At 40.4% G+C, this 18,690-nt stretch overlaps 1 protein-coding gene across 1 annotated transcript in view; it reads right to left on the reverse strand.

Moving 5' to 3' along the window:
* The window catches only part of LOC125464784 (apoptosis-inducing factor 3-like), a 75,156-nt gene extending 56,676 nt beyond the window's left edge, over positions 1 to 18,480 (reverse strand). Inside the window, exons 1-7 of the mRNA XM_048557622.2 lie at positions 18,217 to 18,480; positions 15,488 to 15,632; positions 13,567 to 13,676; positions 12,684 to 12,793; positions 5,243 to 5,287; positions 5,055 to 5,136; positions 1,844 to 1,956 (exon numbers count right to left, since the gene is read on the reverse strand). Coding sequence (XP_048413579.1) covers positions 1,844 to 1,956; positions 5,055 to 5,136; positions 5,243 to 5,287; positions 12,684 to 12,793; positions 13,567 to 13,676; positions 15,488 to 15,632; positions 18,217 to 18,241 — 630 coding nt within the window. The 5' untranslated portion in view covers positions 18,242 to 18,480. The remainder of the gene's footprint in view (positions 1 to 1,843; positions 1,957 to 5,054; positions 5,137 to 5,242; positions 5,288 to 12,683; positions 12,794 to 13,566; positions 13,677 to 15,487; positions 15,633 to 18,216) is intronic.
* Between the last annotated feature and the right edge of the window lie 210 nt (positions 18,481 to 18,690).

The raw sequence follows: 18,690 nt of genomic DNA on the forward strand, positions 1-18,690 counted from the left end.
ACCTTTAATAGCCAAATAATTGGGACCCGACAGTCATGGAGTTGAGCACTGAAGGCCGAATTCCAATGCTGAAGAAAATTCAATACCTCTCTAGTTATTAACGCAATGAATGAATCTTCAAATGCAATATACCATTAATAACAAACACAACCTTAGCGCACACATGCACAGTTTCTCTTTTTAGTAGGACACTTGTTCATAGCCTTTGATCTCTCGAAATGTGCAGTCATCATACAACTGTGCGTTAAACAAAGTACAAATTTCTTCACTCTTCACTGAATTTCACCCTTGACTAAAATGGCAATTCCAAGGCAGCCTGTGTCTTTTTAATATTCATGTGGCTTGCCCGAACTTGTCAGGTGGTTAGAGAAACCATATTAATTCAAAATTGTCATTTAGTAAACCATTTTAATTCATGAAAGTCTCAGTTATTAAAGTCAAAAGATGAAAACTGAATATTTATCATCAAATTTCACCACAATTGTAACACACTGCTCAATCCATCACTGGATTTCAAAGGCAGAAGGACACTGATAGGTACGTACAAAGAAAAGCTTGATGCATTGGGAATCTGGGCCATGAAGTCTCAGATCAATGTTAAGAGGCATACAGGTTGTGGCAAGCTTAGAGCCTACATTTCCAATCTTGGAATTAACATTTAAATTTTTTTACCCACTTGTGAATCCAGTCATGATGCTGTAGCTAATTTTCAATTTGACAATCTTTGCCTTGATGTGGTTTCATTGTGGCTACAGCAGGGGAGGGAGGACAGTGTTATAGAAAGACAAACATCTTACATACTGTTGCCAAGAGGTTCAGGCAAGAAAATTGTTCCCTGAACACCCTAGCAGGCCACTGCCTCCTATACCAGAAGAAGAAAACTAAACAGTAAAAATTTAGAAAGGACTCAAATTGGACCAATTTGTTTGATATACTTGGAAATGGAACTCCAGTGTGAGCCGTACATACGTTTCTTATGTTAGGAGTTTTTACATTTTCTTCCCTCTAGGGGACAGCCTTTCTTCTCCCACAACCCGAATCTCTTCCAGTAACTTACTCAGTCCTGGTGTTTTGTGATTCTTCAAGTCTTGCTGCATTGCAAGGGGACTGCTACTAATGCAGCCACTTCTGGGGAGTAAAATCCTTCAGCAATTGGCCATCATTTCCTGTAGACTTTTGAAACAACTATGGAAAGCATTATACACTTGTAGAATTGTGGCAACAGGTAGGAGAAAATAAAATACAATAATATGGAATGATGGCCCTTTTACAAAGTTCTTGTGAAAGGTTGGGGCACATTTGGGAGGGCTATGGTGTTGGTGCTCAGCTGAGCACAGTTAAGCTTAGAAGTACGATACAGCTCAGCGTGCAGCTCCAAAATGATACTACCGTTGCTGACAATCAACACTGCATATTGAGCGATGCCAAAATTTGCTTTCTCTGCAAACTTCCAATGGACTATCACTGTATGCATGCTGGTAATGGCATCAAAATGGGGTCTGGTGAGATTTGGGCCACGTGGGTATGGTTGAAAACCATGCATTTTAACTCTGACAGGACAGTCACAGCATCCCAAAAGCACACAAGCTCTGTTTGTCTCCCATTTTATTAAGCAAAGTAAATATTTGGTTTTAACCACTGTTCCGCAACAAATATAAATTACCTCTTTTGTCTGTCATTCTTCAAACACAATTCCAGATGTTCAGATCTTGCATTACAAAGAGCCTCAATAATATTAAAGTTTATTAAAAACACCAAGTTAATCACAAAGACGTGATATTATTGAGCGCACTGACTTATTGTTCATAGAGGTGGTTCACCAAATAAGTGTTATCTTACTTACCTTACTGAGTTTTGGACGATCATAAGGCAAGTGCATTTCTTTGGTTGCTAGAATGATACGCCCTGTGTAACCTTCCTGGCGAAGAGTTTCTGCACAGATTAATGAAGCTGGACCTTATGACAGAAACAAAAACACAACACTGTTGATTGAAACTTTTTCTGTATTACTAAAAGACAGCCATATTCTCACAACCACAATATCTTACTGAAAAAGGTATGATTGTTTTAAAAATTACATAATTTTCTCTTAAAATCAACATCCTCTTTTTAAACTTGGTGGTTTGATCCTAGAGTAGAAAATGCACAGTTGCTTCCAAGATACTATTGCCGTTATTCTGAAATCAGCCACAATGAGATTCTCAATTACAAGATAGACCTACTGTCTCTCCTAATGCTTTTTCTCTTATGTCATGGGAAACCATACACAGAACTTCCCTTGGGACAACTAGGAGCAATTCACTCTGGTGGAGAGCATAAGAAATGAATTTTTGACATGCATAAAAGGCAGAGTGATTTGGCATGAGCAGTAATTGCATCTATAAGGCAAACATAAAAAGGAGTGAAAGCTGCATTTAGCAACTTCTTACTGCCTCTTGACAACATACTTAAAGGTACATAATTAAAATGACTTTTACAGGGTCTGGTAGACTCTGATCAACCTTCAAAAAGATAAAATGGCGGACAAGACCTGACATGTGGAGGTCCTGCTCCCACTTCCATCAGATCCAATCTTTCTCTGGAAGGGGAGAGAGGTGGGATCCACACACAGGGGAAACTCGTACTCAGCAGAGCCATTGACTCTCAATGCAGAGTTCAAGTAATTCCCATTTTTCGCTGTTGCAAGGGCCTTAATCCATTATTGGAGGTAAGGATTTATGAAATAGGTGCAAATACTAACAAAGGGTGGATAATACAAAGTCTGGCAACATTTCTATGCTATTCATGACAGATTGTATTGCCTTTTCTGAAAAGCAATGCAAGCACTTTTTTCTCCGAATGCTCTTGGTAATGACAGGCTAAAAACTCCTGAGAATTTTATTGTCTGCACAGGAAACAATAATCTGCTCACTGATGCTCAGTTTGGGGCAAACCAAGGCTACTCAGCTCCTGACTTCAGTTCTGCTTTGGTTCAAACATGGATAAAAGATCTGAACTCCACAAGAGAAAAGAGAGAGTGACTTCCCTTGACTTCAATGCCACATCTGATGAAATGCGGCATCAAGAAGTCCTATAAGAACTGCAGTCATAAACATGCATAACATGGAAATGGACCCTTCAGCCCAATTCGTCCATGCCAATCAGATATCCTAAATTAATCAAGTCCCAGTTGCCAGCATTTGGCCCATATTCCCCTAAACCCTTCTTCATGTATCCATCCAATGGGCACTGCAGGAAACCTCTGCTAGGACTTATCACAACATCTGGCATAGAGAGATGTTTGAGATGTTGGAAGTCAGTCATCTCAGCTCCAGGACATGTCTGCAGGAGTTCCTCTGCATTGTGATCTAGGCCCAACCATCTTCAGCTACTCCACTTAAGACATTTCCTCTATTATAACGTCAAAAAGTGGAGACATTCACTAATGATTTCATAATATTCAATTAGTGACTCCTTAACTACTGAAACAGTCCCTGTCCAAATACTGCAAGACTTTTAAAAAAAAAAAATGAGGCTTATGCTGAGAAGGGACAAATAACAATCAGACCATACAAGTACTAGACAATCAGAATCACAATCTGGAAAAAAAGAGAGGGGTCTTAATCATTGCCCCTCGGCAATCAATGGCTTTATGATCCCTGAATACCTGCACTAACAACATCCTAATGGGTTACCATTGACCAAAAACTGAACTGGATTAGTCATATAAGCAGGTCAAAGGCTATGAATCCTGAGGGACTACCACATCTCGTAACTCCCCAAAGCCTGTCCACAACACACAAGGCACAAGTCAGGATTGTAATGGAATACTCACTACTTGTCTGAACGAATGCAGCTCCAACACCACCCAAGGTACATGACACAAAAAAAAAACAGTTCACCTGATTGGCACCACATCTGCAAACAACCATTCCCTCCACTACTGATGCTCCATAGCAGCAGTGTGTATTATCTACAAGATCAACTGCAGAAATTCATCAAATCTCCTTAGGCATATCCTTATAAACTTACTATCGTCGAGAAGGACAATGGCAAATGATACATGGGACCACCACCACCTGAAGGTCCCCCTCCAAGTCACTTACCACCCTGACTTGGAAATATATTGTCATCGGGTCAAAATCCTGGAATACGCACCCTAATAGCACTGTGGTAATCTACCTACACCAAACAAACTGCAATGGCTCAAGAAAACAGCTTACCACCCTCTCTCAAAGAGAAGTCAACATGGGCAGAAAATGCTGGCTACATCCTATACATGAATAACAAAAAGGCGAAGCCATTACTGGGCGATTTACACAGTCAGTCTCTCTCTCTCCTCCCAAATCTTTCACTGATCAACCTGGATTACTTATCATATGTCGTTTTGAGGCTTCGAGGCCTTCTATGTGCACTCCTCTGTGCTGCCTTGCAGACAGTTCCGCACACCTCACAAACGTCTTGTCGCTCCAGTCATTATGTTGGGTATTCCTCCAATCACTTTTCCCTTCTCTCCCATGCTGGCTACAACAATTACAGTTTCACCTTTTCACGTGTTCTCTCCAGCCACTCATGGCTTTGTGATAGAGGTTTGAAGCATAACTCCAGCTCCTACTTGAACTCCTTGGTTTAGGCTGCCTGTTTACCTGAATGCACAAAACATTCTTGGACCTGTGCAGCCACACAGACACACATATTTAAGGGAACACTGTTAGGGGATAAAGTAATTTAAAGCAAACAGCAGGATGATGAATAAACTCAGCTCACCAAAGCCAAGCTGTGAAATGCCTATTCTATCACATTTGATTGAGTTAAAACACTTGCACTTTAGAAATTTATTGAATCCGAAGGTGCTTGAATAACTCACTTTTTAATATTATCAACATTAAGTGAAAACATTTTCCAGCATGTCATTTGTTGTATAACTTGCGTCCCCTGGCTATGCATTACAGTCCATGACAAATCAATCACAGCAGATAACTGCAGCCTTGGAGTCATGAAAGATATAAATCATACTGCTTCATAAATTACTAAAAACAAAAAACACAACTTTTAAATTGAGATATTAAACCTACCTCCACCAAGAAGAAGAGTGACATTTCTATTTACTAGTGACCGAGTGACCATGCTTTGGGTTCTTCGGTTTACATCCAAGGCCTATTTAAAACACAGAAGGTAATGAATCCTATTTAGCAGTGGACAAAAATTGGTAAGAAAATCCAAAAACAGTTTTCAAAGTTTGCCTTCAGCCACAGAAACTTACCGAACTAGTTGTGAATATAATAACCTTGCCATCCTGGACTTCAGTCTGTAGAAATAGAAAGAAGAAAAACATTAAGGTTAATAGAAATGAATAAATTGTTTAATGCATGCATCATACTAGCATTATGTAGAAGACTAAGAAAACATATTCATCTATTTTATTTGTTGGCTGGACTTATTCAGGAATGCTAGGATTTCATAACCTATAATGAAGTGCAATGAAAAGAAAGTCAATCTTTTTTCAAAAACAAAAAAAGCAATGGCGTGTATAAACTACATTCTACATGAAAAAGACATTCCAGAAAACATTTGTGTGAAAATTTGAGCCTCACTTCATTGATGGTGTTTGTGAGTGCTCTTTCATTCCAGTCGTCTCAAATTTATCAAATAGTCTCAATGGAGACCCAAGATTTATGGTCCTTCACATTCATTAAAAGATACTTCGTTCACAATTGCAGATCGAATTCAAGCTCAACTTACTTTTTGGCAAAGCTTGGAAAACAAGAATGATCTGAAAGCAATATGAGCAAGCAGGCAGAGAGAGACATAGGTCATCAGACGTTGCAGCAAAGCCACAATTTACAACAGTCACAAACAATAGCACTCAAAACCATGGAAATGAAGTCAATTCAATCTACTGTTAATTACTATCACCTCAATCCTAGATTGGATCCCACTTCTGAAATAATAAATCAACTAGAACAGTAGTTGTACACCACAATTGATTTGTGCATCCTGAGTCCTAGGAAATGAGAGAAGACTTAAATCAGCTGAGGTTCATGCCCTAAATTGCCTTGCAAGGATTCTGCTACACAGTCCATGTGTGGATATTGTACTAGGACGGGATTAGTGCCACTATAACAATCAACATACCTCCTAAGTTTTATTGCACGGCTTTGCACACAAAAAATAAATACTTGAGCGGAAATCAAGTAGTACACATCACACACGGACCTGCCCCTCAGATAAAGTTTTTGGGTGGAATAAGCCCAGCCCCTGAATGACACGAGTGTCGGCGACAAAATTGAAAGAATCACATGAGATGACCAGTAAGGAACTTCTCAACAGAGAACAGAAGGCCCCATTTCCCACCTAAGCATTAATCAGGGAGACAAGACACTCAAAAGTGAGTGGCAAGAGGCCTATTTGCATGCATTAATCTCACATTATTACTTAACTGCAGTTTTTCTATTCTGCGACCCACAGGAGAGAAACTAAACAGCCATTGTTCCTGACTATGAAAGTCCTGAAAGTCAGTGCAGTTGGTTACCTGGTGACTCTAGCTTACTGCTGGATCCTCTGGACCTCCATCCTGGACACCTAATACCACCTCAGGGCATGCTCCCCTGGTCAGCGCCCACACGCAACACATTAGTCTCATCACATTCACAAGGCAAATCCCTGATCTATTTACAAGACATTTCCGCAATTCAATGCTGCACTTGAGTGTGCTGGTGCCTTTCATTGCAATACTGCACAAAGAACGTTGGCATCCAGCCCATGGATTCAGCCAGGGTATATCTCAGGGATTCTTGTTCGGTCTCTTTAGAACCTGTTAACTGCACCTAGCATCCCTGCCTTGGTATGTCAATTTCACATCTGCACCATGTGCCAGCCTCACATGCAGTGCACAGACTGCATTCACATCAACCAAATGGCTGTCTATCCAAGACTAAGGGCAGCAGTTCTCAGTCAAGTCAAGGAGACATCCTTCAGTCAGGGGGTTCCAGCAATGCAAGTCAATGCCAGTTTCCAAAGTCAGGCCAGGGGTTTAGATATGGTTAGTCAGCTGCTTGGTACATCTGGCATCAGGGAGTCTACACCCCTACAGTCCAGAAGTGAGCCATGGTCAAGCCAATGGGTCCGGTGCAACCAGCCAGGGAGTTGCAATATGTCAGGAGGGGAAGCTGTACACAGGCCAGGCAGGGCTCTCTGCCCAAGTCATTCAAGGGAGTGCGCCATAGCCACTCCTGGAGCTCCATCCACTAAAAGTCATGGGGAAGTTGTCAGAGGCCACTGCTACAGTAGGGAAGCTCAGGAATTCAGATGTGGGGGCTGGAGGCAACATACGGAGATGCAGAAGAGCTAACTATCGTGAAGGGTGCAACGCGACATCAATGGGGGTGTTGCTGGAGGACAATAGAGCATGGAAGGGAAAGGACAATGCAGGAGGGAAGGTCATCAAGAGTCAGCAACAGCCTAACTTCAATAGGGGAGGTGGGAAGATATGTCTGGCACCTTGACTTGATATGCCCGAGACTCAGATGGTAAAGTGGAGAGAGAAGAGTTATTCAGGTTGGGCTGGAGAGACCAGACATGCTCAATGTGACCTATCCAGATGCAGATTTGAGCACTTTGGCTTGACTTTCCACAGGGTGAAGGATAGCAGGCAAGGTGTAGGTAGAAGACCTGGGTCTCCTGAAGCATCCCAACATAGGCTTCTGCAGAAGTCTCATATTGTCTCTCCTCCATCTGGGTATCTACTGTGTCCTTCTGAGGAAGGGGTACCTGGGGTGAGATCAAGCTCTCTCGTCTCCCTGTTGCCTAGCTGTTAGTTCTGAGCACCAACGGCTGGAGCAAATATCCTGGACATAGTGAGGTTCACGTACATAGTTTCTCATGGCAGCTGCAAACCTGTCCATTCAGGCAGTTGGACAGCCACATGCCAGAGGCAATACTGTGCTAACAGCATTGTTGCAGCCATACAAAACTGTGTCAGCTTGCCTAGTGCTATTGATAAAGCTGCTTGCTGTTTGTGTCTCCTTGTGCATTTTGTTATTGATGGCCAACACCATGGGGGCTTCTGCTGCTCAAGCCAGTGCCTGGTCTCCAGCAGGCAGAGTGCCAGAGACATTCCTTGCTCATCCAGATGCTAAGAGGTGGCAGCAAAGTGCTCACCAGTAAGCACGCCTGACTCTAAACTAGTATAAAGTATCCAGCAAAGTGGCAGTATCTGCAGTGGTGGAGGGTGCAGGAGGCAGTCTTGCCGATGCGTCCTCCGAGGGATCTGTGCCTTCTTCGTGATACCACTGGGTACCGACAGGAGACAAAAAGAGAGAAAGCATTGTGAACAAGTGGTAGAGGTTCTGGCATGTAAAGAGTACATTTGCGGTGGCAAGAATGAAGGAGTAGCACAGCAGTGAGCAATGCTTGTTACTTGGTTGCTGGGACATGGGCATTTTGGCCTCACCACATGAACAAACTCAGTACTCAACGGCCAACACCACTGAATTGTCAGGAGCTGAATGTCAGGTGCCCTCCCACTCATCCTGGCTCTCTGCCCACATGTGCACTTATCTCTGGAGCTGGGACAAATTGCATGAAAGCAGCTGCAACAGTTGTCAATTCTGGTACAGGTGGGTGAAAGGTGGTGAATTGTCCAGAGTGAGTAAGTAGGCAGTGCAAAAGGTGCCATGACAGGAGAGTTGGGGTGGTGGGAGCAAGAGAGAGAAAATGTTGAATGCAACGGTGAGTCTATTAGATGGTGAATCTTGGTAAGAGGTGGGTGCAGCAGCAGCGATAGAATGATTTGAGAGGTAGCAGAAAAAAACATGGTGGCACTTACCTACACTGAGCAGAGAAGGTCATGGAGGGGTTCCTCCAGTATTGGGGTGGGGGGTGGGGATTGCAGTCCCCAGATTGTGGAGCTTGCACTGACAATCTCTGACCAAGCCGGCAGGATAGAGATATTGTTGCCTCCTTTGCTGACAGAAGGGGATGGGCCTCTCCCACACAAACCCATCCACCAGAACCTTTAAGACCCTGTTCACAAAGCAGAGTGCCAATTTCCCTTTGCCTGCAGTCTCCACAGCAATGACAAACTGTGTGGGGCACCTCCAGGCTTTCTGCATATGAATAGGTATGCAATGGCACTTGTACCAGGAATCCCAGGATTTGATTTATTTATTTTCATGTGTATTTCGTTAAAAAATACAGTATAACGTGTCATATAGTATCATTACTCTCCCGTGCCATCTTAAAACACAAAGACACACAGACACACACTTCACTGTTCTTGTTAAGTGCTCCGCTATGGGCCAGGGACCTGGTGGCCAGGCACAAGTCCTCTTCACAGCACTGCCACCACTGAAACGCAAGTTGGCAATCTTTAACACCACCTCGCTTCCACCATCGCCCTCACCACTGCATGTCCCTGCTGGACCTTGCCAATGCAAATGCCACTGAAGGCAAGAAAGTTTAAACTCCGCCATGAGTCCGGTTCAGGCCAGCCTTACCGATGCAGCCACTGCTGATGCCGCCTCCACTAGTCTGCACTGGATACAGACGTTACTGGAAACACAAACTTGCCTGCACTACAGCTGTCATGAGTCAGTGCTAGGACTGCCTTGTTGAAGCAGAAGCTGCTGGGAACCCAAACTTGCTTCCAACACCACAACAAGTCCATGCTTCTGGGTCTACTCAAGAACGTACTGGGCCCCATTTGCTGCTGCTAATGCTGTCACCATAACCGAGCCCTTCAACAAGATGCAAGTAAAATAAGAAAAAAAACAGAAAGAACAGAGGAAAAGAAAAGAAATGAAAAGCAGACAGTGCAGACAAGCACCAGGCTCGGAAGTGCTGCTCTACTACCACCCTACCAGAAATACTTTTGTATCTCCTGGCAGTGATTAATACTTCCTACTAAACCAGTGCAAGAGTACAACAAGCATGGCACTTTGTGGGCATGGTGCCCAGATAATGAGGGAAGATTGGGCAGACAGTGTGAGAAAGCCTGTTAGAACGTAAAGAGAAACCCTCCATGAAACTCAGCAAAAGTGCTAGTTGATTTCTGGTAAGATTCAGCCCATTGTATTAATAAAAGAATGGAAAACACTAAAATGTCTTCCTGCATGCATGATGTAATCTATTTCAATAGGATTGAACATCGCTGTTTGATTCAAGAATGTTTCCATTCATGGTAACAGTTCTGTAACTAATAGCCGGTTTCGGAGTGAACAGTAGACTTTGCAGCAATCCACTCAAATACTTGTGAACGGCTGTACAGGACATTGGTTAGGCCGCTTTTAGAATGCTGCACTCAATTCTGGCCTTTCTGCTATAGGGAAAATATTGCTAAACTTGAAAGGGTTCAGAAAAGGTTTACAAGGATGTTGCCTGGATTGGAGGGTTTGAGCTGTAGGGGGAGGCTGAATAGGCTGGAGCTATTTTCCCTGGAATGTCAAAGGCTGAGGGGTGTCCTTGTAGAAGTTCACAAATAATGAGCAGCATGGATAGAATGCATAGCCAAGGTCTTTTTCCCCAGGATGGGGGAGTCCTAAACTAGAGGGCAAACCTTTTCATGCAGAAGACGGTGCATGTATGGAATGATTTGCCAGAGGAGATGGATACAATTACAACATTTAAAAGGCATCTGGATGGGTATATGAAAAGGACAGGTTTAGAGGGATATGGGGCAATGCTGGCAAAAGGGACTAGGACAGTTTATAATATCTGGTCAGCAGTTGGGGTGGAGGGTCTGTTTCTGTGCTGTATAACTATAACACCATGAGAAGACTCTGCCATGGAATAATATGCTAAATATTAAACCCATCTGGCTTACTAATATCCTTTAGGGAAGGAAACTGCCATCCTCACATGACTCCAGACTCAACAGTATGGTTGACTCTGAACTGCCCTCTGGGGATTAGGGATAGGTAATAAGTGCTGCCTGGCCAGTGATGCCCACATCCCATTAATGAATAAAGAAAATATATATTTGACTTGTGGCCTGCCTCAGTTTAAAATTTATTTTAAAAATTAACTTTTTACAAGTCATCGATTTTGTGACTGGCATGACAGAACCAAATATTTACCTATTGTTTACCTATTTATCTGAAACCAAGTTAAATCTAGATTGGGACATGATTGCTATATCATTTGATTGATCATAATTTATTTTGTAAGAAAATAGATTCGTCATTATGAAAATATCTCTTTTTGAACTCTCCAGCTTAACTAAGTTTGCCATGTTAATATTCTTCACTAGAAATCCAATGTTAGCTTGTCTTGCACACTAAAACCAGTGGGCATTTTAGTGGTAATCGAAAGTTTCCACTGAATGTGTCCAATGATCTGGCTTTGCAAAAGTTTTCATTTCTTACAAATTTATTAAATTGTGCTATTATAGTGATAAACAAGAGAATCTCAAATATTTATTTGAAGGCGATAACAAGCAGGATAGATAATGGGTTAGAAGCAGATATATAATATTTGGATTTTTGGAAGGTGTTTGATATGGTACCATTATTTACAATTAATATATTAACATCTTGAATGAGGAAAATGAATTTACTGTAGAAATGTCTGCGGAGGTCACAAAAGTAAGCAGAAAGGTAAGTGATGAGGAAGACACAGTCTGCAGATAGATTGCAATGCGGAGAAATGTAAGGTGACACAGGAAGAATAGAGGAGCTGCGTATTATTTAAACGGAGGAAGATGCAGAAAGCTACAGGAATAGAGATTTGGGTGTCCTTGTCCACGTATCACAAAAAGTTAGCATCTAAGTTCAGCGGTTGCTAGGGAAGTCAAATGGAATATTGACCTTTATTTCAAAGGGAATTGAGTCTAAAAGTAAGAAGGTTGTGTTAAAAGTAAACGAGGCACTAGTCGGACCACAGCTGGAATACTGTCAATAATGTTGGGACCCTTATTTAAGAAAAGGAATATTGGTATTGGGTGCAGTTGGAAAAGACTCACAGGTATTGTTGGCGGGGTGGGGGGGGGGGGGTTGATTGTGTCAGTACTCATTGGAATATAGAAGGATGAGAGGTCACTCTATGAAAGCATACTAGATTTTTAGGGGATTTGACAGGATAGGTGTATAAATGTTGTTTCCCTTTATGGGAATGTCTAGGACAAGTATAATCAAGTATAAAACATGAGCAAGTATAATCTAAGTATAATCTTGGAACAAGGGGGTCAAACATTAAATATGGAGAGAGAAGAACGATTTTCTTCTCTTAGAGGATTGTGAATCTGTGGAATTCCTTACCAGAGGGGGCCAATGAGGTTGGATCACAAAGTATATTTGAGGCTGAGACAGCCAGATTTTAACCAGTAAGGGAAACAAGGTTTATGAGGAAAAGCCAGGAAAGTTGAAGGTTATCAGATCTGCCACTATCTTACAGAATGGCAGAACAGGGTCAATGGTCTACTTCTGCTCCTGTGCCTTATGGTCTTATGGTCTACTGCCATGTAGAGCGGTTACTATTGATCACTATAGAGTTACGCCATTTATCACCTCTTTGCTCCCATCCCCACACTACTCAGATGGATTCTTCACTTAAAATCAAGAAATGTAATCATGAAGAAATAAATAGATTACTTTAAAATTCATTTCTTTGGATGTTAGCCGCAGATTTTTATTACATTAAAATGTTCACTAAATACAAGTAATTTCAGTACAACTAATTGAAAATCAATAGAACAATCCAAATTATACCTTATAGCTTTGTAGTCCATCCAAGCAGGGGAACTCTTCAATATCACCTGTTTTTACATTAAAACAAGCACCATGTCTTGGACAACGAACCCTTCCATGTGAGAGAACTCCTAAAGATGCAGGAAGGCAGGGAATAACAGAACAGCTGTCAGAAGTGAAGTGAAAAGAACAGACATGTGTTTCCACAAGTAACACAGGACTCAACTGGTAAAATTCTTGTATTTCAGTCACAAGGTTGATAATCAATTAATTAAAGCACAGGCAGACATGCCTATGCAGTATTGAGAGTGCTGAGTTTTTAGATGTGAAGTCCCCAAGATGCAGTATATCCAGGTTCTGGCTGCCTATTTGATGCACCACAAGGTTTTAATGTTCTGAGAGGTGTCTGAGGGCCAATATTTCTCCCTCAACCATACCATGGTAAGCAAGTTTACTATGTTTTCCTTTTATTGCTCTTAGAGGTACCTTGTGGTTTCTAAAATAGTGGCTGCAGTTGTCTGTATTTAGCCATTGCTTTTCATAAAGTACATGAAGCATTTTGAGCTGTGATATGGTGATACAGAATTTTGTTTTCACGGAGTATAATTTAGAAACTTGGTGACTGACTCCTGTGACATTGGTTAAGTGCTTACTTTGGCAGTCTACCTGAAGTGTGACAAAAAAAACATATCAATCAGCACCCGCATCAGAAATTCAGCACATTTGGGAAATTAGAGTATAACATTTCCTTCTGGCAGTTGATGACACCACAAGCTAGATCACTGACAATTCACAAAACCCAGGATCAATGTAATGCATGTTAAAATTACTGGCCTTGTAAGTAGCTCATTAACAAATTATTTGTAGCATAACAAACAATGAGTATGGAATACAATAATTTTACCATTGACCAGCTGACTTCCATAATGAGTGCACAAATGTCCTATGGCACTAAATTCTCCATTTGTTTTGATAAGTAGCAGCTTATGGTTTTTGATTTCAACTTCACGCATCCTGTGTGGCACAGAAAATGTTAAAACTGATTTAAACATAGGAAATAATATTAAATATCACTAGATGAATTTTAAGCAACAGTAAAACCAGTCCAACATTATATATCCTTGCATATTAGGAAATGAGGGCTTAACTTAATTGACTGGAAGATTCAGTTTCAAATATAATGTACACTTCTACTTTTCAGAGAACTTAGATGTTAGCTCTTAAGCATTATATTTCCCATTACAAGTTAGGTATTGTAGGAAAATTAAATGATCATGTGCAATTATTTAAAAGCTTCTCAATGCATAGAATAAAAATGCCAGACAATTGCAGTGTTCTACAATTGTATGAGGTTGTTAACCAGTCAACATAAGTAAAATGCAAAACAACAAATATGATCACTCTTGATCACAGTTTTTAAAATGCATCTTTCTGAATGAGTCACTCTAGACATTTGATGTGTTCATGTACAGAGTACAATACTAGCTATGGTTAGATTTCTCAGAGATTAATGGATAAATATCTTTGTCCAATGTCATTATGTCACTGGTGCAGACAATGATTATTTGTCTTTCTAGTAAGCTGCAGCAATTCACACTGACAGCTGATAACCATTCTGTTGCTTACACAGCACCAAATATGGAGGACAAATTAGGAGACAATTTCAGAAATTTCCTTAGACAATCTAAAAGTCATGGGTTATAACTGCTTTATTATGGTCGACTGTTTACATTCAGGATTTCAGTTATAAAAATTTAAATGAACAAAATTAAAAACTTTGGTATAAATGCATATTCAAAATCATTTTAAACAGGAAATATGTCAACACAAGATTTGGAATCTTAGCCACAATCATCCAGCCATTGTGATGATGGATAAGCAAAGCTATTTCCACCTATTAACCTTCTATGGCCATCCTCCCTAACTAAATATTGGTGAAGTGGGATCGAACCACAAACTATGAAACATATGAGGTGTTATAGTTTAATGGTCTTCTAAAAAGATAATGATGAGTATCAGGATATAGTAATAATATCATGAATCATGTGCAAGAATCTGATAAAAGAAATGCAAGTAGTCCATACAAGAGGGAGATAAACTTACTAAATAAAATTATGTAAAATACATAATTATATAAATAAAGGAATTTTGAAGCAACATGGCAGTCAGACACAAGTCACTCATGAGTACAGAGGGATATCCCCAATTCCAAACAGGACACAAGTTATCCAAACAGAGATTCAAACAGTATTAAAAGTGGAAGCACATCAGACAGACAGACACACACACACACACACACAAATATGTTGGAAGTTATAAACTTTGGACACTACACCAATAGATTTGAAAGGTAATGTGTAATAACAAGATCACTCACAAATACCACTCAAATCCCAGAAACAGAGCTCAAATGACTTCAACAACAAATGGGTAAAGGCAATATAAAAATAACACAAAATAAATAATTAACATATTTTACCAGTAGTCTTGCATAAGCAAAGCAGTAAGCAAGAAAGCAAGCATCCTGGTCTAATGTGTTTTTATTTTGAAAGCATTTGGAACTAAGATTTATCCACTCAGTATGTACTAAACGGAGGGCTGGTGCACAGATTTGTTATATTGGGACCAACATAAATTAGTATGTGTTATATACACGCTTTCTACTTCAATTATGTCTTTAACAACCAATACATTTTCCTTAGGGTAGTGGGGGAGTCAAAGGCAGCATTTCAGCAACAAACTTTCAATTGCCAAATACTGTAAACTAGTCCTTAAATAGAAAAGTATTAAGGTTTTGAAGGCTGTTATAAAATACAAGTACTTACTCATTATCTTGCATCTCAGAAGCCAAACAAACTTCTTTTTCAAATACAGCCTCAGGCTCCTCTTTCAAACTACTCTTACGGCGATGTTTTCCCTGATACAATTCATTCCCCAGAGCTTCAGATCCATGAAGTCCAGGAAGATCAACTGCATTGAATAAGAGATGGATGAAAATTTTTTGAGACCCCCTCCTTTTACAGCTGGAGATGACTATCTCAGTAACAATGTTTACTTCATCTGCCAGGTGTTGTTAAGCAGCATGGGAAGCCAAGCATCATTAACATCCAAAAGAAACGCATCTCAGATTCTGCAGGCCAAAGACAATCAATGGTCAAGATGAATTGGAAGGTTGCTGTGAAATAGCAAACTTTAAAATCCCCCATTTCCATAAAGCAACAAAAGCAGCACAGTGGAAATGCTCCAAATACTACCAACATGATTAAGTAGCAATAGACTTTACACTCTGGATTTTACAGGAGTGAGAGACTGCGTAGTCAAACATACAAAATTCCTGCAGCATTTGACAATATAGATGCAGGAAGGATGATTTTCTGTAACGGGGGTAAGGATAGAGAATCAGGGCTCAGTCTCAGGACAAGGATCAGGCTACTTCGCCATGCGATGAGAAGGGATTTTTTCACTTAAGGGCTGGTGAATCTTTAAAATTCTCTCCCCCAGAAGGACTATGAACGTTCAGTCATTGATCATATTCAAGACAAAGATTGATTGATTTCTAAATGTTAAAAACTTTAAAGGGATACAGAATAGCGCAGGAAATGGTGTTGAAGCTGAAAAATCACTCAATCACATTGAATGGCAGAACATACTCAAAGAGTCAAATGGCCCACTTCTGCTGCTATTCCACCACTCTCTGTGATTTCCAACAAACGTCAATCAGAAAATTTCCTGCTAGACTTCTCCCAGATGAAACCTTCTCGACTACCATTTTAAGCACCAAAATGGTTTTCTGAACACAGTCTCAACTTTTACTGTTCTTGTGGATGACATATGATTGAGTAGAATATTGTGAACAGGGAAGGAATGACTTTCAAGTTACTTTTCAAAATGTAGTTTGTTCACAAGTCAATATTAATTATCTTTGTGGGGAAGCTAAAACTATGGAACATAGCCACCTGTCACTTTCATTTAGTGAGCAAGTTTTGGTAAGTGGCTATCTAACTTCAGTGCATTATTCAGTCTGAAAATAATTTTAACTCAAAAAGGAAACAATTTGGTAAGAACTTATGCTTTGTATCTTGCCATGAGTTACTATTATAAACTAGGTGTTGTAAAACTTCTGTGGACCTTTAGAACTGTGTCTTCTTTCCAAATACAAAATTGTACAAGTTGCTAAATATAAACTGCTTTAGTTATTGCTTACTTACAGCTTTGTATGATAATAGAATTAATCAAATAAAGGAAGTGTTTTGTTTGGCATAGGTGGTTCCCTTAAAAGGCATATGTTGCAACACAAGTAGTTTCTCAATACAATTTTGCTTTCCATCAATATTAGGTTTTAGATGCCTTGTCACAGCTATTAATTCTAAATCTCGCTCGGGCTTTAAAATCAGTGGAGGCTACCTCGCAAATAATTGGAAAATTTTTCTCACGAACTCAAGTGCGTAAACTACAGAAACAGGTGTAGTTGAACAAAGTCAGTTAAAGTTTATGTACATACCTATTAGTGATCAGCAAACAAAAAATGCATCAGCATCCTACCAAACTACAGGTTTTCAATCCCCATTCTCCCCATCCTAACAAGGAAACAGAAGTGGAGCAACTCCAATGACATTACCTTCCCCTCCACCCAAACCTCTAAAGAAATGTCATGAATCTTCTATTAAATTCAGTTGCTCCTCTTCCTCAACTTCTTTCTCTTGCACTGTAACCTTTTCCTTTCCCCACGCACTGATCCTCCCTCGCTTCCACCGCTCCCGTGGCTTTCTGATCTACCTGACTGAATTCTCGACTGCCCGTGTGCGATGTATCAGCAGATCGTTAGTAACAAAGAGAGAAGAAAATTATACTACAACATTTCATATCCATGGAAACATTAATATCCAACTTTAATTAGGTTTAAAACTGCTTACTTAGCGTCTATTAAACAATTCATATTGAACCGAATGCACGTTCTATTTGTATCACCTCACATAACAACAATTTTGTATGCTAAAGTACCTCTTTCGTTAGTAAAGCCCAAACCCTCACAATTCGTTGATTAAATAATAGACTGGCGATCAGAACTGTAACTCCTAAAAGTCTGCCAGGAAATTCTGTTGAAACAGATTACAATCTAAAAACACGTCTGATTTAATGTGAAGCTAATGTTTTCGAAATAAAATTATCAAAAATACTTTTAATATAAATGTTATTCCTAGATTACGATACATTGAAATTCATCGGCGAAGTGCACGTACATCACGTTTCAATTATATAATGGAGCACAGTAATTTGAAATAACAAATAATTAACATTTAAAATATTTTAGAATTCATTTTTATTACATAATTGAAAGATATTCATTCAATTATTTTACTATGCATTTACGATAATCAGCACAGCTCATCTCGAAACAGGGCACAACACTAAAAACTGAATGAAGTTTCATCAGAAGAAGGCAGAGTATTATGTGTATCCTTCGATACACGACTTTGGTTCATAACTCAAAGTGGAAGGTGCTTACAGCACATCAAATTAAAACAGGGATTGCCTTTCCCGTTACCTCCAGTACCTGATTTGGATCGGGATGCTCCCATCGTGTGGAGTGAACTGGCTTCTTAGAAAGGCAAACAAGGACCATGAGCGCAGGGTCCGACCGACAGCTGCCTCCCTTCCACTCCGTGCAGAGACCCGCAGCTAGCGACCCGTGGCTCGCGGTGGCAGGAGGCGCCGAGCTCAGCATGCAGCGTTACGAGCGAAAGAGTAGAGCTGGGTCAGCAGCTCTTATGGATCCAACGGAGCCAAGGCCAGCGCCGAGACTGAGCCCAGAGTAAACAATCTGGTACGATGTAACATTCTGGTCTCCTAGGAACCGCCACGCCCCCATGATGTCACGAGCAGTCACTGCAACAGACCACGGGGTACAAATCAGGGAGTTCCTTTCTATTACCACAAAATCGTAGAAACCTGTTAACAGCAGTGTCTTGAACACTTTTGCAAAAAAAAATCAAAGCAGCTAGGATGCTGAAAGTCAGAAGCAGAAACA

Source organism: Stegostoma tigrinum, chromosome 27 (genome assembly GCF_030684315.1).
Source record: "Stegostoma tigrinum isolate sSteTig4 chromosome 27, sSteTig4.hap1, whole genome shotgun sequence".
Classification (NCBI taxonomy): Eukaryota; Metazoa; Chordata; class Chondrichthyes; order Orectolobiformes; family Stegostomatidae; genus Stegostoma; species Stegostoma tigrinum.